Source organism: Anthonomus grandis, chromosome 13, assembly GCF_022605725.1.
Source record: "Anthonomus grandis grandis chromosome 13, icAntGran1.3, whole genome shotgun sequence".
NCBI classification, from domain to species: Eukaryota; Metazoa; Arthropoda; class Insecta; order Coleoptera; family Curculionidae; genus Anthonomus; species Anthonomus grandis.
The window spans coordinates 25972557-25994704 of record NC_065558.1 but is presented as its reverse complement, the minus strand read 5'-3'; the positions used below and the strand labels follow the sequence as shown (position 1 = coordinate 25994704).

General features: G+C 31.3%; 2 protein-coding genes and 1 long non-coding RNA gene across 3 annotated transcripts in view; 2 read left to right on the top strand and 1 right to left on the bottom strand.

Annotated features, from left to right (window-relative positions):
• The window catches only part of LOC126743710 (uncharacterized), a 51055-nt gene extending 44275 nt beyond the window's left edge, over nt 1-6780 (top strand). The window contains exons 3-4 of the mRNA XM_050450924.1: nt 1749-1932; nt 6176-6780. Coding sequence (XP_050306881.1) covers nt 1749-1932; nt 6176-6408 — 417 coding nt within the window. The 3' untranslated portion in view covers nt 6409-6780. The remainder of the gene's footprint in view (nt 1-1748; nt 1933-6175) is intronic.
• A 1092-nt stretch (nt 6781-7872) lies between these two features.
• On the bottom strand, nt 7873-19726 carry LOC126744199 (uncharacterized). Its single transcript, XM_050451556.1, has 4 exons — nt 19700-19726; nt 9890-12643; nt 9176-9749; nt 7873-8465 (listed from the first exon to the last, which is right to left on the bottom strand). The coding sequence occupies exons 1-4, from the start codon at nt 19724-19726 to the stop codon at nt 7873-7875; spliced, it is 3948 nt and encodes a 1315-aa protein (XP_050307513.1).
• A 239-nt stretch (nt 19727-19965) lies between these two features.
• On the top strand, nt 19966-21941 carry LOC126743978 (uncharacterized). The gene is made up of 4 exons (XR_007663031.1): nt 19966-20067; nt 20120-20197; nt 20692-21222; nt 21634-21941. It is a non-coding gene; the product is annotated as an uncharacterized LOC126743978 (long non-coding RNA).
• The last annotated feature ends 207 nt before the right edge of the window (nt 21942-22148 follow it).

Genomic DNA, 22148 nt, shown 5'->3' with positions numbered 1-22148 from the left:
TATATATATATATATATATATATATATATATATTTATATTTATATTTAAATTTACATAGATATAAGATATTTATCTTATATAAATATCTATGTATCTATCTATATATCTATGTAAATTAAAAGACTTCAATGTTACTCCTTATTATGTAATGACTGACGAATTTAGGTACCTGTAGGTATAGTAGTAGATATATATATATATATATCTTTTCTTTATTTTTGTTTACATTTTTAATACCATCACTTTCCATGTAGATTTTGTTTGCCTTACAACTTTAAATAACTCTACAATGCCTTACAACTTTAAATCTCTGATCATTTAAGATAAGATATTAACTTAATTAATAAATAACTCATTTAAATCGAATTAAGGTTTCACTAATTTCACTACTAAATGAGTGTGAGTATGACTGAGACAACTGACCGTACCCAAAAAGTCGGTCTGATTTGACAGGGTTTATAGAACCTATCAGATCTAGGGAGTTGGTCTTGTTGTTTAGAACTTTTATAACAAGACTCTCGAACAAACTCAACTCCCTAGAAATAATCCCTGTAAACCGGTTAGTCTTACCGGACTATTATTTATGACATAACAAATTAATACCACTGTTAACTCTACTACAAGAAAAAGTCCTTATGAGGTGCTCCTAGGTTATAGACTAAAAGGTATAAATGATTCTTTCCTTGTCCATGAAATATATTGAGGATCATCAAAAAGTGCAAAAGTTGCACCATGATGCTATACATTCCAAATTGAAAAAGTTTAATGTTAAACAAAAAATTTTAGCACAGAACAAAGTATCTACTGATAGTAAGAGTAAAAAGCTTGAACCGAAATGTCAAGGGCTTTTTGTGATCACAAAAGTATTGGATAAGAATCATTACGTAATTGAGAACATGCCTGGTACAAAAAGGTTGCAAAAATTTTATAAGGGTATATGGTAATTTTATCGGAAAGTCTCATAAAAAAAGAGGGTAATTAAAAAAAAAGTTATAGGGACTACTATGCAGTAAGTATTCAGATCAGAAAGTCTATTCGAAAGCAGTCAAAGTCACTGTTGATTATCGGAAAGTGTGATAATTTGTTCAGAAAGTCTGTTCAAAAGAAGCCAAACTTACTATTATTCAAAAGGTCTGTTTGAAACGCTTTATCAAAAAGTTTGATATTTCCTGCAGCAAAGTCTAGTTGGAAGCGATTAAAGTGACCTATTTTTATTTTGTTTAGGAAATGTTATTAATGTGTGTATTTTTGTATTGTTTGCAGGTCACAAGTAAATTTCCCGAGATCGTGAAGGGTCAGGTAGGGCTGACTGTCTTTACCATAAAAGTTCTTTAACTTTTTACGGTATCACTTGGCTCTTTGAAACTTGATACCCGTGTCACCGCTAGCGACCCAGAGGTCATAAATTGGGCGCACTCTTTTAATAATTTGTTCTAGTTTTATTTTGTAGTGTAGTTTAAGTTAATTAAGAATTCTACTACTACTAAGTTAATTTTAATAAATTAGTGCCTTAGTTTAAATTTCTTATAGATTGATTTTGAATAATTTTCAATTTTGAGAGGATTAACCTAAGATATATATGAGTATAATAGAATATATAATTTAACTAATATAATTTTTCGTCCCTTAGAAACATCAGAAGGACTATTGGTCATATTTAAAAAAAAAATATTTTAATATTGTTTAATATTTTATTGTAAATGAAAACCTCTTACCCTCGTTTTAATTATTTAATTTTATTTTTTAGGTACCGCCAGTACTAACCTTCAAAGATGGTTATATTGGAGTTAACTTTTTAGGATTTAAAGCCTCAGCAGGGCTTGGAGGCCTTCTTACAAGGGATATGTCTCAAGGAGGTCTTCACGCAGAAGCCGAAACTCCTTTTGGACAAAAAGCCGGTGCTGGATTGGGAGGAAAAGTTGACGGAAATGGTGCGAAAAGATAATATAAGTACAGTAGTAGTAATAGATGCACATGATATACTATAGATCTTGCAAATGACTAATACAAAAAAACTTATAACGTACACATGAAAACCAAACACATAAAATTTTAATTGTGTACTTTATTTAATTTTTGTTCTATATTTATTGTTCTTAACTTTCTCCTATACTTACGCTTTCACAATACTAATAACAAGCAATTTTGTTTACTTAAAATCGTTCAAAATTTAAAAAGTCGACTAAAAATTAAAAGAAAAGCATTGATTTAAAAGATTTTTATATTTTATTGAAAATAAAAAATTCATGCATAAAACATAGTCTTCTCTGTTTCATGGTAAATAAACAAGTTTTTATCTATACTTTTTATAAAAATGCTATAGTTTAACCAGACCAAAATGAAAAAAAAACATTTTATTTTAGGAGGTTTTGTAGTAGTCAGTGGCGTCCCATATATTAAAATTGAAATACAACTAAATATAATCTGAAGATATTTTATATCAATATTTTTTTGTTTTTCAAGGTGTTTTTACAATTATTATTTTAAATTAGTAGATTAATGACGAATTTAAGAAGTTATGGACGCTATGGTAGTAAAACTAAACAAATTCCACTTCTCTTTCTGATCTCTTCTTTCTCTGTCATCTTTCACAAAAAGTGTTTTTGACAGTTGAGATTATTTAAAATTAACGACATTTTACAGGTCTTAAAAAGTTAAAATAGGAAATTTTTGTCATTATGTTGAAATTTTTCTTCCACTATGCTTAATACCATATTATATTAAAAACAGTTGAAAAAAAGTATGTCATATCATACATCAAATTTCTTAGAATTTGACGTAAAATCCAAAATTGATATATGTAAAATATAGGGTCTCATTAAAAATAAAAAACACCAAATTTTCAAACTCCTATTTTTCCAATAATGCATATGTAAGTATCGGATTGAATCGAAAATCGATTTTGCGTAAAAATTTTATTTTGTACAATAATACAAGAAATAATTAAAAACTTACCATCGCTGGCTGGTTATTCAGAAAAGTCTGTTTCTTCAGAACTGGAATTTATATCAAATTGAATTACTATGGGTGGCACGGGGGTCTATTAACATATTTGTTCTCTTTTTTAATAACGTGTTCAACATAATTTTTCCATACATTAGTTTCAAAGTCTCGTACAACTTGGCGAATGTTTTCAATCACTTCCGCACTTAGAGTAGACGAGCGTTTAAATTTCCTTAGCTGTTTTTTTATGGTTCGCTAAACCAGTTCAATCAGATTAAAGACGCAATAATAGGGGGACAGTCGTAGTAAAGTATGTCCATGACTTGCAGAAATACTGTCAATAACGTACTCATTCTTGAAATTGTAATTTGCGGTAAATTTTTTTTAGTGGGATTTTTTTTTTGGAATGTCAATGTTTTTAGTTTTCATAAAATTTAAAATATCTTCTTTTTTAAAACTAGTATTCGGTATTTTATTTAATATTCGGGAATAGTAAGAAGCATTGTCAATTACGATAACAGAGTTAGGTGAAATATTTGGCGAAAGCTGATCTGTGAACCATTTTTCAAATAACTGTGATTTTATATCTTGTTGGTAACCGGCCGATGATTTCGCAATATTTTTTGCTGTTAAAAGCAGTGCAGTCGAAATAAAATTATTTTCTCTATCAGCATTGATTATAATTACAGGTTTTCCCCGTTAACAAGGCGTATTTGTAATACCTTTATTAGATTTGCCAACCCAACCAAACTTAACAACGTCATGGGTATCGAACCACGTTTCATCCTATACACCATGTTTCTGTTCAATTCTCAATAGTTTTTAATATTGCGTAAATATTCTTGACAAAGTGCAACGATACGCCGTGACTTCATTAGAACCATCCTATTGTCAAGTTTTTTATGATCAAACCTGCACTCCACTAAAATACTTCGGAGGGTCTCTAAGCTACTGAATCATATTCTGGATATTCACTTTGTTTGTGTTTTATCATTTCCAAAGTTGGCACTAAATTGTCTTCATAAACACCATACTCTATTCGTTGAATAACGTCCATGGTCGCGTTGTCAATTTTTCGCATCTTCTGGTCTTGGTTGACCTGCTTCCGCCTTATGGAATGATCGATAAATTCTCCAACTTTAACAACACGATAAATTGTAGACCAAGATATTAACGGCAATTGTTGAATTCGGGTTATAATTGTTGCTTCCGGCTGATCAGAAGTAGAAGAAGAGAACTCCAAAGCTTTTAAAGAAGCTTCTACGACTTCAAATAGCCGTCAAAATGCCATTTTAATCAAACAATTTAAAAATTACAGCAATGATCACAAAAACAACACCAAAATTAGCTAAAATAATAATGCAAAAGAGGTAAAATAAATTATAAAGCTTGAATCAGATATCTAAGAAAAACCACCATCAAAATACATCTAATCATAAGTGCGCCTGAAGAGCAACTGGAACTCCGATAAAACTTAAGATTCTGCCATAAAATATCAAATAAACAACTGCAAATACATTTTCTTTTGGATGCCGGCTTAAAGGTAATTTAATTCTTTGTCTCAAACGATGGCGCCGTACGCGTGCCTCTTTAATAACCTACGAGCTCCCGGCAACCACAAAAATTAGGAAAATATTTGTACTTTTCGTACTGTTTCGGTGTTTTTATTAGTTAGCCCCGGTAATGTGGCGTTCGGTCAGAAACTTTTGCAGAAAAATTGCAGGTACAGAATAGTAAGGTTGGCAATTGTATTGCATGCTTTGGTAGATTGGCATAAACTGCCATAAATCTGAGAGTTGCTCGAGTCGCTGAGGAGTGGGGGATCTTAAGGTTTACGCGTAAGTTTAAGGCACGTCCCCTCATAGGATTTGCATGTGGCACCATCCTTCAAAAATTGCTTGAACATATAAAATCCGATAATCTTTGACAAAATCGATGGAAGTAAGACCGTTTTCAGTAAATATTATAGCGTGAAAAAATGCAGGCAACAAAATACATTACATCAGATTTGTCTGAAATTAGGCCTATATTCGACCTACTTATCTTTAAATTTAATAAATTATAAATAGTTACCATTAGTAAAACCAGCAACCCCCAGACATTGCCTGAACAGCTAAACAGCTGACGAGCCAATAATAATGAACCACAAAAGGTAAGTTTTAATGAATCGTCAAGAAGCGAATAAAAAATACTTTTCATCCCATTCTGATGTCAGGTTTTTTTTGTGGTTTTCATAAATGCGAATACGTGTGTGAGTGAAAGTGAATTGATCATAAAATGAAAAAATTAAATGGGACAAAAATTTTCAATATCTTTTAAAGAGTTATTCCTTCTCTACTAACTACAGTCTTACCGTAATGGACCGTAATGGAACGTAGAGATAGCCTAAAGTCTCAGCATATAGCATTTTTCTTCTTAGCGTTAAGCGCATGTGGGCAATTAGTAAACATTACTGTGCTCTCATTTTAATTTAACGCTTCACCTATAAATTAAATTAAATTTATTTTACAAAACGAAATTGCTCACCAAATAGAGTTCGCAAGAAAGCCTAATTAAGACTTTAGCGTTTTGCAATATAACTGAATATTGCTTACATATTTTGGGATTTTGAATATACAAGGCATGTTTTTTTCCACGTTTATGCTAATATCTATTGAAAACTTGCAAATAAGTTTAAGATTTTGGCTTCAGCTTATGGTGTGTTACTGCAATTAGTTTTCATGTAAGAAATATGACTAATTTTAAATATTTTTATCGCCGGACAAAATCAAAGTGACCAATGGACTCCTTGAGACAAGAGGACTTCCTCTTGTGTGATACCAGGTTTTAGTCTTTCGTAATTTTCTTAGTTTTACCTTTGCGTACGTTGTTGAGTAGAATTGCAATATCTAATTGTAACTTTTTTTATTTATAAATATAATTTTAAATCTAATATTAGTTGTAAGATATAATATATTGTAGAATAAAAAAGGTTTGTTTTTCGTGTCCAAATTCTTCTTAAGAACATTTACTTACATTCTTAACGTGCTGAGAAATGTTTCAATATGAAAAGCGGAAATCCATTTACGCCTGTCAATTCTCTAATCGTAATATATTATTTTGGTACAATGATCCTAAAAACTAAAGCTCACTTTAAGGAATAATTTGACTCTCTGTGATAAAATCAATTGAATTAGGAGTAATACATTATATTAGTATATTGTGACACAGTATTATTTAGTTATTTTTTAGGTCAGGCTGTTGGTGGGCTTTTTTCAGGCGCCACTACAGGAGGTCAAGTTGGAGCCATAGCTGGTTTAGACGGAATAGTAGATGCAGACAAATCAGCCGGAAGATCATATGCAGGCGTATCGGCTGGTAGAGTAGGCAAGATAGTTAACGAGCGGTTTCGTTTACCAGCGGTTGCTACAGGAGGAAGATATTTAAATTATTACGACTGTATCTTGCTTAGTAACAATTGCTAGAATTCTGCATAAATAAGAAAACTTAAAAATAATGTTAATATTTAAATTAAAATATATTAAGAAAATTAATAAAATAAAAAATATATTGACTAAGAACTTATAAGTTACTGAGCTGAAGTAGAAAAGCAGTTAATTTCACAAATAATAAGAAAAAAAAGTTTACATAATAAGCCAAAAAAAGAACATACTGGAAACAAAAGGACATATATAGAACATATGGAAACAAAAGACCTATAAACTACTTTTATTAAACTTAAAGTAACTTCTTTTTTTCCTTCCCAATTTTATGATAAAATTTTATAGTATTATATATTTTGCTTAATCAGTTATTTTATATTGTTTATGTTAAGAAAAATATATTTTTGCTTGTTTGGTTAGTCTTTTACTTTGACTTTCCTAATACATTTTCTTGTTGAGTACCTAAGTAGCTATATTATTAAAATTGAAATAAATTAAACAATATAATCATATTTTTTATTAACATTTTAAATTTTAAGTATATTACACGACATTAAGTATAGTTTAATTATTAAAGTATTATAATTATAATATAATACGTATTTTTAATTAAGAAGAACTTAAATTAGGAAATGTTCATCTCAAACTATACATATGTAATTTGAAAGATGATGATGAATAATAAAGAACGCAGAAGCTTTAATTAGTATCAAATCTAATAAATATAGCGGCTTGCATTATGCATATCCATATCACTTGTTGCTGTACTCTTCTGAATTATTTCCTTATAAAAATGACTGCTGCTCAAAATTATGCCTTATCGAGGCGAATTGTATTCTGGCTTGAAGTGTCAATAAAAAACTTATAGCGTTATAGCCATAATATCACTTTTAAGTCTAATTACATTAAGGTTCAAAGTAGTTCAAGGTTATTAATTTTCAAATTACTAGTGATCTAAAAACTCGTTACAAAGAGGCAAAAGCATCTAAGGCTCAGTAAGACTACATTTAATTTGAAAAAACCAAAGTTAAATTGTAAAAGCAAATTATACTCAAGTAGAGTTTTGTTTTTAAAAGTGGTAGACATTTGTAAATTAGTAAAGTCTTTCGGAATCATTAGTCAATCAATTTACTCAAACTAGATTTGCAAATAATTTACCTGGAAAACCTACCCCTACTACTAAATATTACACATGTAATTAACGGTTTCCCGTTTTACAAATTCACACATTTCTAGCGATCGAAACTCAACTGTTAGGGAACGTGCTATGTGCTAAAATACGAAGAGCGCGAGAGAAAGGATGTAGCGTGCAGCGTGTGACGTGACCCAATTACAGGTTCAGAGGCGACTGGCTGACTTATTTGTCTTGCCCTGCATAAAAATATATTTTTTCCGCATAGATAGCCGTTCTAAGAAATATTGACGCTTCCAAGTTGAGACTCTGTCGGCGGCCTATGTATGATTTCGCGGTTGTCGATCATGATTTACTTACTTGAGGCAACGTCCTCAATTAGTATCGTACGGCAAAGGACACAACTTTGCTATTGGTCTTATAAATTCCCCGTCTTTGGTTTTAATCTTAGCAACACGCAACACTTTATTGTCACTACCCCAAAAAACCTCTAGGACTCGTGCTATATTCCACCTTAAGGGCGGTACATTATCCTCTTTCAACAGAACCACAGAATTGATCTGTAAATTCTTTGAAGGTACAAACCACTTCGGACGGTTCTGTAGCCGGTTCAAATATTCAGTTGACCAACGCTTCCAACAGGCTTGCTGTATCTTAATACACTGCTGCCAATAAGTCAATCGATTCTCTGAAACAGACAGCAAGTCTCGTTCAGGATAACTAGTCAAAGGTTCTCCGATTAAGAAGTGAGAAGGCGTTAAACAACAAAAATCGTTCGGATCACTCGAAACCGGACATAAAGGTCTCGAGTTCAAAATTGCCTCTATTTGGGCGAGAACCATAGAAAACTCCTCAAATGATAATTGGTTGTCACCTACAATCTTTTTCAGAAATGTTTTTGTGGCTTTAATACCCGCCTCCCACAATCCGCCCCAATGAGGACTGTTGGGTGGTATAAATTTCCATTCTATTTACCTTATCGATAAATATTCACTTATTGAATTCATATTTGAATGTGATTTGAAGAAATCATACAAATCCCTTAATTGATTTTTGGCCCCATGGAAATTAGTACCATTATCACTATGAATAATAGCTGGCAACCTCTCCTTGCTATGAATCTTTTTAGAGTCAAAAGAAAAGCTTGAGTGGTTAAACTGAAAACCAATTCTATATGTATGGCCTTTGTAGCCATACACACAAACAAAGCAATATATGCCTTACAAACAGCTGCCTTCCATGCTCGGGTCTGCTTAATGAAAAAAGGACCCCCAAAATCTATTCCAACCTTTAGAAATGGTCGCGAAACCGAAACTCTATCTAATGGTAGAGAACCCATTAATTGGCTAGCTACCTTAGCCTTAAATCTCTAGCACGTTATACAGCCTTTAATAACCGATTTAACCAAGTTTAAACCATTTACTGGCCAATATCTCAACCTCAAGTTGGATAAAATTGTTTGAGCCCCGGCATGTAAAAGTGTTTTGTGTTCTAGCATGATGAGAAGCTTTGTAACATGATGCTTAGCAGGTAGTATTATGGGAAATTTCTGACTATAACCCACTGCTGCATTTGCTTGGCGCAGCAGGCCAAGGTTTGGCCTTTCGCTTGCAGGCGCCCATGAACCTTTAACAACCCATCAGCATCTAAAAAAAGGGTTCAAACATTTAATACTACTTTTGAATACCAAATTGTCCTTATTTTCCTCCCCGTTTAATTTTAAATTACACAAATAGACAATTTCCTGAGCGAATGCTTCTTTTTGTACCAATCTAAGGATAGCCTTGAGCGACACCTCCAGCTCATCAACTGTCAAAAGACCCAATTGTTTTTCCCCTTTACAATTTATTGAAAACCTGAAACAACAAGCCACAGCTCTTTGTAAAAAAGAAAAACTACAATAGCGTTCCCAAATTATCGTCAAATCCTGCTGAAAGGATTGAACTAGGACAATCTTTTTCTCTTCCGGTACAGGCGTAGCTAAAGAAATATTTGGCTCATTCTTTGGAAATCCCTTATTCTCTCTCAAAAATGTTGGCCCATTCCACCATAAGTTGCATGAAAGTAAGTCGGCTGGGAAAGCTCCACGTGAAACGTAATTCGCTGGATTATTCTCCGAGCTGACATGTATCCACTCAAAATTAGTAGTTACTTCCTGTATCTCAGAAACACGATTTGCGACGAAAGTCGTCCATCGTGAAGGTGTCTTAACCAACATAAAACAATGCTGGAGTCTGTCCACAGAATTACCCTAGAATTAGAGTCTATTCTCAATATTGGTAAAATTTTACTCATCAATCTAGCGAGTAATAAAGCCCCACAAAGTTCAAGTCGTGGAAGTGTCTTCAGCGGTGCCACTCTAGATTTTGAGCATAATAGATTGCAACTAACCTCGCCACTTTCATAAATACCCTTCACGTAAATGCATGCTCCATATGCCTTTGTTGAAGAATCTGAAAATCCATGAACTTGGATTTCAAGCAAATTTCGGGAACCCAAAAATAATAATCGAGAAATCTTTAGTTTTCCTAAATCCGGAAAACACACAACGAAACCCTTCCATTTTTCCAACAAATTTAAAGGAAGATCCTCATCCCAATCTATTTTGCTAACCCAAATTTGTTGCATGAAAATTTTTGCTAATAATACTACTGGCCCTATAAGCCCCAACGGATCAAACATTTGTGCAATATTTGACAACACAATCCTTTTTGTAAACTTACTATCTTCCTTAATAACTGAAGCTAGTATTTTAAAATGGTCTTTAAAAGGAGACCAAGATAGACCCAACATTTTATTAGATGAATTTTCATCTTTAAACTCTATTTCCTTGATACAATTATTTCTATCCTTTAACAAAGAAATGTCATTTGATGCCAATTTGTGCAGGTAAAATCCTGCTGAACCTAACAATTGTGTGAGCTGTGTCAACAACTCAATGGCCTCTTCCCTGGAATTACCCCCTCCTAAAATATCGTCCATAAAACACTGTTGCAACAGCGCTTGAGATGCTAAAGGAAAATCTAACGCCCTATCTTCACTTAATTTGTTTAAGCATCTTGTTGCAAGATATAGAGCACAGTTAGTGCCATAAGTGACCGTTTGAAGCTCAATGCATTTAAATTTGTCCCTTGGAGAATCTCTCCAAATAATGTTTTGCAAAAAACATTGTTCAGGATTCACTCTCACCATCCTATACATTTTTTTAATATCCGCAGCTATGACATATTGAAAGGTCCTAAATCTACATAAAATGTCAAACAGCTCCGGCTGAGTTGGAAACCGCTTCAGATTGAACGTTAAATTTGACTCCCCTATTACACAATGGTGCGGTAAAAAGTTCCTTTGAATCTCTACCTCATCCTTATTTTGATCAAAATTATAATTTATAAGTCTTGCATGACCCAATGAAACATATTCTTTAATAATTTTTTTATATTCAAGAAATATGTCGGGGTTATGTAAAAATCTTTTCTTTAGAGAAGAAAATCTTTTAATTGCCATGGATAAAGAATCGCCCAATTTAAAAACGTTACTTTTATTATAAAGTGGCAAATCTACCTGATGATGACTACTTGACAGAGCTGACACAGCTCCACATACCAACCACCCCAACTGGGTCTCTTGCAAAACAGGTAACCCATCCCCCAGTTTCACTAAACCCGGTAAAAGCAAATCAAAATAAATGTCAGCTGCAATAAGCATATCTATCTTGGATGTCTTGAAAAAATATGGGTCGGCAAGTTTGAAATTGCCAGGAATGCTAAGGTTATTTATATCTATAGTTACATGTGGCAAAGGACATGTTACAGTTTTTAATATGTAGCAACTAGTAGTGACAGTTTTATTGTTAAAAGAACCCAATTGCAGTTGAATGTCAACCATGTCATTCACCTGGGTAACACTATTCCTTATACCACCAATAGTTAATGTTTGTTTATATGGTTGAACCTTTAACCTTTGTAACAAACTCGAAGCTATGAAGCTAGACAGTGACCCTGAATCGAGAACTGCACGAGCCTTTATCAGCTTCCCATCCCTAGCCCATAAATGAACAATAGCCGTAGCTAGTAATACATGTGATTTGAGTCCTTGAATATGTAATGTTCTTTGAATATCTGTGGTACTTGCGCTAGCAGCATTATCCCCTCGAGAATCCGCTTGATTATCCCTATTAACATTTATATTTTGATCGAGTTTTTGCTCTTGTATTTTATTTTTATTGCTGAAATTCTCATCATGCAAAAGTGTATTATGCTTTCTTTTACAGATGTTACACCCTGTAGATTTACATTGTGCTACACCATGATTATTACCCAAACAATTGTAGTAGAGCTTATGTCCCTGAACAAATTCCCTTTTCTGTATGAGCCCAATTCCTTTAAATTTAAAACATCTATTTATAAAATGCCCTTCTACATTGCAAAATAAATGATGCTGCTTATAATTTTGCTGTGTTGCTACAAAAGATAATGATTTTTCTCTTTTCCCTAGATATTGACACTTAACTTGTTTTGACCTTTCACTATCAGTAATATTTTCTAATGCCATGCATCGTTTCTCAAAAAATTCAAGAAAACCTTCCACAGTTGGCAACACTGTACCATCCCTTTCAAGTTCAAATGCCCTGCGTGTTGTAAAATCCCATTTTTGACAAAGAATGTACACAAGCAAAATGTCCCAAGATTCTACAGGCTGTTTCAACGCCTTAAGTGAATTTAAATGTTGCCTAATTTTTGTCAAAAATGACCTTATTTGGTCCACGTGCCCTTTTATAATTTGTGGCATTTCCATTAACCCTTTAATATGAGAATTTATGATAACTAAATTGTTGCCATATCTTTTTTTTAAGATATCTAAAGCCACCTTATAATTTTCATTTGTTAATGACAAATTGTCTATTAGATTTAATGCCTCCTGTGAGAAGGCACCCTTTAAATATAAAAACCTTTGAACGTCAGTCAACTGAATATTGTCGTGAATTAATGCTGTAAATAAATGAAAAAATGATTTCCACTTCTCATATTTTCCGGAAAAAGTGGGAGCATTTATGTTTGGCAACCTTACTCTACCCTGAGGATCGCTAAGAGAGGTTGGATGGCTGGATTGCTGTAAACTAGGTGCTATTACTACCCTGCCTCGATTCTGAATTATGGTTTTTATTTTAGCACAAATTCTAAAAAATTGCATTTCAATATTTTCCAGTTGACTCAAGGTCATCTTCATCTTCAATCTTTGATTGAACAGTATTATATAACTCAAATGCAGTTTGTAAATACGTTTCCCTGATAACAAATTCATTAAAATCTACTTCTAGATTGTTTTCATTTGTCTCAATATAAGTTGCTATTCTAGTAATAGCTTTTTTCTGCTTTGTACGCTCTTTTTTATAAACCTCCATTATAAACTTTTGGTTTCAACTCAAAATTAAAAACCTAAATTAGCCCTTTTTTACTAATACCTACTTCACAGTACAAAAACAAGAAATATTTTGTGTAAATATTGCTTTACTTTACCTATATAATCTTTTAATGCAAATTAAAGCTCAACTTCAACTTAAAGCTCAACAACCCAAGATTGAATCTAAATCCTTAACCCATAAATATTTTAGCTTTTTACCTAAAACCTAAAATTTGGCAAAAATGTAAACCCAAGCAATGCCGTCAGTTGTAAAATAAATATAAAATGTTAATTAAAAACCTTAAAGATGTTGCAAACATTCACCTCAGTAACCATTATATTATTATCATTATTAACCTTAACTTTTATTATAAAAAACCCTATATTTATTGTAAAAAATCCCTTTTGTAGATCTAGCCTTAAACATGAACATATCTAATCAACTTAATTAAATTCACCAATTCACAAGTAGGTACGTTTAAAACACTGTAGGTACTTCTTCTTTAATGAACCCCAGTTTTAATAAAACAAGAAAGATATAACCTTAAATTTCCTTCAATGTCCGGTTGTAGTGGAAAATTTCCAGTCCCAGTTTGCCCAGAGTCGCCTACAACCTCCTACCAATAAACCCAGCTGTACTAAGTATTCACGTCGTTACCTGTCCGACTCTCCGCAGAAATCCCTTGGAGCCTTGCTTGAAGCGTTGAAGTCGTAAAAATGCCCAATCATTACTTCAGCAGCAACAGCAAATTAGCCCCTTCAGTAAAATCCCATAATAAATCTCGTAAACTCAATTATCCGGATCGATTGAACCATGAATAGAATCGTGATCTTTTGATCTGTAAACACTTCGATGTGGACACTGGTTCGGCGTTTTTGTTTACGGTCTTGTGTAAGTCCTGCGGACGTCCCTTGTAAGCCTTCAGCCATAATATATTGTGATTTGCCCCACCCAGCGAAGGACCAGCGGTTTTACAAGAAAACACACGAATTTCTTTCTATTTAGAATTTACTTTCCAAACAGCTACACTACTAAATATTACACACGTAATTAACGGTTTCCCGTTTTACAAATTCACAAATTTCTAGCGACCGAAACTCAACTGTTAGGGAACGTGTTATGTGCTAAAATACGAAAAGCACGAGAGAAAGGATGCAGCGTGTGACGTGACCCAATTACAGGTTCAGAGGCGACTGGCTGACTGCTGACTTATTTGTCTTGCCCTCATAGAGTAATTAAAAGTATAAGAGGGTTTAATCCTATAGTAACAAGTAGGCACCATCTTTACTCTAAACTCGATTGCAGCATCACGGATGCGGTCTAACCGAACTAAAATAATTGACATTTGTCACAGTCGGTAAAATAATCTACTCTAATACCGATCCGTCATAGAAATGAAAGGCGTGCTATTCAAAATTTTAGAATGGCGCGAAATTTAAAATTATTGACCCATTAAATCAATTTTTAACAGCGTAAAGGGTGTGAATCTCGATCACAAACTCTAAAAAATTATGAAATAGTGCAAGTGTATTAATTTAATTTTTGAAGAAGTTAAGAGTGATAATGTATGTAATTTAAGTTTATTTTTTACATTTTTTAATTGAATTCGTTAGTTTTTTGACATTAAATTCATCAAATTTGCTTTTAAGCTGTTAAGTTAATGTATTAAGGCCCTTCAAAAAAATAAATTGTTAATAATGCACTTTTTCATTGATTTTTAGAGAATGTGAAAGAGATTTTACAGCTCAAAACGCTATCAAAAAAAGATTTAATGGGCCAATTATGTAATATTTTAGAGATTTAAGTATAATATATGAAGTCCTATTTTGAGAATTAAATGCTTGATACTAACAATGTTAATTTCACTGTTATCAACATTAACAAGGGTAGGGGTAGAATTAAAGTCAATTGTAAAGTAAGTTTATAATTTATTGTCTTAAAAGGGATCCTGATACAATTTGTTTTTGTGCTGCTTTAGCTGTCCATGGTATGTATTTTGCTTTTTCTACTTTTTGAGGATATGATACAACAATTACAATTTATCAAATTTATAAATTAATTATTTATAGACATAAGAAATATATTTCTCAAAAATATGCCCTAAAAATTTTACGTTTTCTACCTACTTTTTTGTACAGAGGGTACCCAAAAATGTTAGGGGAGTGGTAATATATAAAAACTAACCCTGTAATTAAAATATTTTTTATAGAGAGTATGATATTAAAAATTAGTTGACACTGATATATACCCTAAATTCTAGATGTCATCGGTCCTTTTTCTTAAATATTCAAGGAGAATCCCTGGATCTTACTCCCATCTTATCGAGGTGAGGTACCTCTTTGAGTAGTGACCTGGTAGAATGGAAGTTGTTTCACTTATTGTGCTTTTGATACTTCCTAGCAGCAAAGCACTGATGATACCTTTCGTCAGACCTAGTAAAAAGTGGTCTAGCATAATTATGTTCATTCTGAACATTATATTGAGATTGCAGGATTATGATAGCAGGCAATAAAGTCAATGTATCTTCCCAAGGTACTTGTGCCTCAACCAGTACTGGGGCATTTTCAATAATACTTGGGCCAGCAATTGGGAAAGCACACTTTTTTAAACGAGTATGTATAGTACTCGTAAATGATATATCATCAAAATGGTCTTGACATAAGTAACACCTTGTTGAAGTTGAGCTTAAGCCAAGTATTTTAAACCATTGGGACCTCCTAATAATGTCACTGTCAGGAAATTTAAAGAAAATTTTATTTTTGTATGAATCCTCAATAGGCCAATAGTATGTATTAGAACAAGTAGGTGCCTTGCATTTAAAAATGAATTTTACTGGTGATAACATTATTAGGGCAGTTTTAAAATGGTAAACAACAATTTTAGGTACAACATGGTGAAAACTATTTGATAAAAAAATTGTACTTATCCCATCCTAGGGATCTGAAACCACACAATAAAACAACAAAAATGCTTCTATATGATGAAATTACACTTTAATCACTTTAAGCTACATTTTTAACTATTTTTTGTTGAGAAAAAAACAAAAGGACACACCCAATGTGTGTGATCGATGATGCGAAGGTGGGTGGTAGCAAGGAACGAAAGAAAATCGATAATCTAATGACAATTATGACAGAAGTTGAACCTCGAGCCGGTCTAACCGAACTACATTTTTTAGGTTAAGTTTTAGAACTTGATGATCAGGTTAGGCTACCTTTCGAACACTCTTTTAATATTCATTTCTCTATGCTTGCCCTGCATAAAAATATATTTTTTCCGCATAGATAGCCGTTCTAAGAAATATTGACGTTTGCAAGTTGAGACTCTGTCGGCGGCCTATGTATGATTTCGCGGTTGTCGATCATGATTTACTTATTTCATATTAAATTAAATTAAATCCAAACAACCAGGTTAAAGAAAATCGATAACTATTAGCTATTGCTATTGTTCCGAATTGATTTCAATTTAATCTTTACATATAATAAGTTTAATTCTAAATGAGTTTTAAAAATATTTTTGATGTATTGTCTTTTAAAATAATAGTCATATCTTACTCTATTACGGTTATATATTATCCGAATATAATTTAAAATTTGTATTTAGGATATACAAGATGACCCAAGTGATCCTTTTTCAGTTTTGTACATAACCAGGGCTAAGAAAATAGAACAATAAGTCCCCTATAGCATTGTGCGATTTGAATCCAATTTAATTTTTGAAGTTTATTTGATGTACGATATATTATTTTTAAAATTTTCCTGATATATCGTTTTTTAAAAAAATAGTCAAATCTCACACTATTACTGTTGTCTATTATTTCAATATAATTTAAATTTAATATTTCTCATATACAAGATAGCCAAATGATCTTTTTTACTGTTTGAACATAACCAGAATTAAGAAAATACCATAAATAATAGCCTTAGCTATTGTTCGGATTTAAATTAAATTTAATTTTAAGATATAATTTGTTTAACTCTAAATGGTTTTTAAAAATATTTTGATGTATCGTGTTTTAAAAAAATAGTTATATCTCACTCTATTACGGTTATATATTATTCGAAGATAATTTAAAATTGGTATTCAGGCTATACAAGATGACCCAAATGATCCTTTTTCTGTTTTGTACATAACCAGGTTAAAGAAAATCGATAACTATTAGCTATTGCTAATGTTCCGATTTGATTTCAATTTAATTTTTAGCTATAGTTTGTTTAACCCTAAATGATTTTTAAAAATATTTTGATGTATTGTGTTTTAAAAAAATAGTCATATCTCACTCTATTACGGTTATATATTATTCGAAGATAATTTAAAATTGGTATTCAGGCTATACAAGATGACCCAAATGATCCTTTTTCTGTTTTGTACATAACCAGGTTAAAGAAAATCGATAACTATTAGCTATTGCTAATGTTCCGATTTGATTTCAATTTAATTTTTAGCTATAGTTTGTTTAACCCTAAATGATTTTTAAAAATATTTTGATGTATTGTGTTTTAAAAAAATAGTCATATCTCACTCTATTACGGTTATATATTATTCGAATATAATTTAAAATTGGTATTCAGGCTATACAAGATGACCCAAATGATCCTTTTTCTGTTTTGTACATAACCAGGTTAAAGAAAATCGATAACTATTAGCTATTGCTATTGTTCCGATTTGATCTCAATTTAATTTTTAAATATAATTTGTTTAACCCTAAATGATTATTAAAAATATTTTGATGTATTGTGTTTAAAAAAATAGTCATATTCGTATCTCACTCTATTACTGTTATCTATTATTCCAATATAATTTAAATTTAGTATTTCGCATATACAAGATAGCCAAATGATCTTTTTTACGATTTGAACTTAACCAGAATTAAGAAAATACGATAACTAATAGCGTTAGCTATTGTTCGGATTTAAATTAAATTTAATTTTTAGATATAATTTGTTTAACCCTAAATGATTTTTAAAAATATTTTGATGTATTGTTTTTTAAAAAAATAGTCATATCCCACTCTATTACGGTTATATACTATTCGAATAAAATTAATTTTTTTTTGAAGTGCATTTAATGTACTATAAATTATTTTTAAAAATTTTCTGATGTATTGTTTTTTAAAAAAATAGTCATATCTCACTCTATTACTGTTATCTATTATTCGAATATAATTTAAATTTAGTATTTCGCATATACAAGATAGCCAAATGATCTTTTTTAAGGTTTGAACATAACTAGAATTAAGAAAATACTATAGATAATCGTTAGCTATTGTTCGGATTTAAATTTAATTTAATTTTTAGATATAATTTTTTTAACTCTAAATGATTTAAAAAAATATTTTGATGTATTGTGTTTAAAAAAATAGTCATATCTCACTCATTTACTGTTATCTATTATTCCAATATAATTTAAATTTAGTATTTCGCATATACGAGATAGCCAAATGATGTTTTTTACGGTTTGAACACAACCAGAGTTAAGAAAATCTGACTAATAGCGTTAGCGATTGTTCCGATTTAATTTTAATTCAATTTTTATATATAATTTGATTAGCCCTAAATGATTTTTTTAAATATTTTGATGTATTGTGTTTTAAAAAAATAGTCATATCTCACTCAATTACGGTTATCTATTATTCAAATTTATTTTAAAATTAATATTTAGGTTATACAAGATGACTCAAATGATCCTTTTTAAGTTTTGGACATAACCAGGATAAAGAAAATCGATTACTATTACCTATAGCTATTGTTCCGATATGATTACAATTTAATTTTTAGATATAATTTGTTTAACCCTAAATAATTTTTTAAAATAATTTGATGTATTGTGTTTTAAAAAAATAGTTATGAGGTAAATGCGTAAAATCGGGTTAGCTCCTGTTCCAAGACAAAGAAAGTTATCAAGCTCAAATTTTGTGTAGGGATTGTTTATTCAATTATCTAGGCGGGATGCTATTAAAAATTTTAAAAATCAAAAAAAAATGTTGAAAATTTTTATTTTTTATTAAAACAATGTAAAATTGACAATTCCCTGTTCCTTAAATCTAATAAAACATAACACACGAAATATATATGTTGTAAACATTTTTGGTTTCTTTTAAAACCTTACCCAAAAAATAATAATAATTTTGGCTAAAAATTGGGTCTCCATAGGATATTTAGGCAGATCTGGCAACGCCGTTCTTGTTTCTTAGGACGCGCAATATTTGCCAGTCAGCTTTCATTGGTCGAAACGGTTTCGATAAACGGGTAGTGCTAAGTAGTATTGATTTTATTCTAAGTGATATTCGCAATTATTATTTTCCTTTATTTTATTTGTGCATTGTGTTTTGTACTTTCGTGATTGTGTACTTTCATCGTTGTTTAAAAATTGTCGTTATGGGTCGTAATAAAACAAAATACAAATCAATGTTTTATAAGTTTGAATAAAACTCCAGGTAGCAGTCTCAATATTTAATTAAAATTTCATAGTAGGTAAATTATGGTTTACATTTACCTACAACAAAACCCGTTTCGCTGTTTTACGAGCATCTTTTTGTATCACTGTCAGTTTCTTTTCTTTAATTTTCCATATTGTTAATTTGTATTATGGTCTAGAGATGCTCGTAATAAGAGCGAAATATGTAACCGATTTTATTTATTATACAATTTTAAAGTCATTTGTGACCGGTGTTTGGTAGAGGGCGCTCGTTGCGTTAGTTTTTACTTTTTTAGAACCCCTTACTTTTATTCAGCCCCATATGTCGGTTTAAAAAATATCAAAATAAATTCCTTTTTTAATTTTACATAAAAAATTTATACCTTATTAAAGTCGCTAGGAGCTACCATTTTCGCACTTTTAGGTTTTCATAATATGTGAATGACTTAAATTTACTAGATTTTTAGCAATGCAATCCTAAATAAAATAAAGTTAACACCTAATGATTCTAAAATGAATATAATTCCTTTTCAGAATTCAAATACGATTAGAATAAAACTAAATCTGTTCGGTTTTTCATTTAAATCCCAATTTTTGCCATAATTTAACCAACATCTTCGTAGCTCTTAGCATTAGCGACAAGAATCTCAAAAGTTAAAAATATCTCGTTGTTTACTATAACTACATTCTTTTTTAGGAAGAAAAAAATGGAAGATACCTCGGCTTCTGAAACGTTACAAGATGTGCCCAGGTTAGTTATTTTTTTATTATTGTTATTTTTACTACATTTTTAGGGTTTTTAGGGAGGAGGTTGCTATAGCTAATAATATTTCTAATGATACTGAAATGGAAATTGAAATAGTATCGCCAACTGCGAAGAGGTAATTTAATATAACCCATGGTTAATTAAGCTAGCTAAGCGGCTCGGAAACTCAATCTGACAGCATTAATTTTTTTTTATGTAAATAATGTAGTCAAAAAATATCTTTAGCTCTTTATACATACATATATTTTAAGTTGCCAGGTCCATTATTAGAGGGCGTAATCGCTATACAGTATATAAATGAGGTTTATCATAAGAAACAGAATAAGGAATGTTTGAGATCGAGTTCGTTATCGCGAAATACTTTTTTATATTTATTATAGAACTTCATTTTAGACTTAAAAAAACTTATATGTACTGTATAGGGCCCATTACGTTGTAAATCTAGAAGTTTCAAATATATTTCAGGTCTCTTCTTTTAGCCATACCGCGTATTATAAACTTGTAATGTCAGATTAACAGTTTTCTCGATACAGCCCCTTGCGTTAATTGACGGTGCAAGGTTTTCTACTTCTATTTTGTGTTTATTATTATCATTCTGCTTCTTTTTAGTCTTGTTCATGAAATATCAGGGAGAAGGTTATTTAATGTACAACATTTATTTGCACAAATTCTAAATAGAGAAAGGCACGCACCATTTGACTGCAGCATAATAAATATGAAACTGATAAACGAACGAAGACAAGGAATGTACAGTGAATTTATTTTGGAATGTCAGATCTGCCGCATCACAAAAATTATTTCTTCCGATAAAAAGCTGCCAAAAAAAAATATATAAATGCTTCTCTTGTTTTGGGAACTATATCTACTGGAATTGGCTTTTCGCAAATTAACGAATTTAGTGCCGCGATGAATATGCCAATGATGTTGAAAACAACCTTTAGCGAGTATCACGAAGATGTAGCAGATACAATAAGAGAGTCTGCTTGGAAAACTATGGAAGAAGCTGCTATGGAAGAAGCAGAAATAGCAAAAAGAAATAATAAAATAGACAAAAACGGTGTTGCCTGTATTACAGTAGTCACAGATGGTGCATGGGGTAAACGATCCTATAATGTTAATTATGACTCTTTATCTGGTGTGGTGAGTTTTTTTTTAAGAATATAAGTACTATCTATTTACGCCAATTAAAGGGTGACGACTTTAAATGGCACGGATGTCATTATGTCACTTTTTGTCACACCAGCTTTATTTTTTCCTGTGAAAAAGTGTATAATATAAAGTATATAAAATATTGTTTTTTGGCAAGCTTTCAAACGAGATACCAAGTGGTAACTTCTTATTTGACAAAAGTTAATTATGGCTACGTCCTTCCTGGGTGGCAACCATACTTTTTTCAAAAAAAAATTAAAGCATACTGGATAAAAACTTTGTGGAGGTAATTTTAGATTTTTAAAAAATCCTTTTTCCAAGTCGCCACCCTGCTTATTATATAAGTTGAAACCTCTTGTATATTTTTTTATATATTTTTTACAAAATATTTCCAAATTCCAGGCATGCATTATAGGCTACAACACGGGAAAAGTTTTGTTCCTTGGTGTCAGAAATAAATAATGTTCCCTTTGTTCATGGTATGAAAACAAAAAGCTAGATATAGCAACGCACAAATGCTTTAAAAACTGGAATGGAACTTCTACCGCTATGGAGACCGATATTATCTGTGAAGGATTTAAAAAGAGCGTGGAATTATGTAACCTAAAATTTACGAAAATGGTAGGAGACGGAGATTCATCGGTATATAGAAAATTATTACAAGTTAAGCCTTATGGACACCAGTTAGTGCAAAAAGTGGAATGCAAGAACCACATGTTAGAAATTTTGCTAAGAAAATAAGAGAATTTTGCCGTAAGTAAAATTAAAACCTTTTATGCTTCTTTTACAATAATGTACTTAATTTTAGAAAAAAACCGAAGTAATTCAAAAAACGTCCCAGTACCACTACTAATGCGAAAACAAGTATTTGCACGATTCCTACGGTTAAGAACAGCAGTCACCAAGGCAGTTCAACA

What these genes read in the sequence shown, in the direction of transcription:
- LOC126744199 (XM_050451556.1), bottom strand. Translation starts at nt 19,726, where the DNA reads ATGGTAGCTCCTAGCGACTTTAATAAG. An exon ending in GTATTTATGAAAGTGGCGAG is followed by an intron (nt 9,750 to 9,889) that starts GTTAGTTGCAAT and finishes CTCTAATTCTAG; the next exon opens with GGTAATTCTGTGGACAGACT. An exon ending in GGACAATTTGGTATTCAAAA is followed by an intron (nt 8,466 to 9,175) that starts GTAGTATTAAAT and finishes TAAGGTAAATAG; the next exon opens with AATGGAAATTTATACCACCC.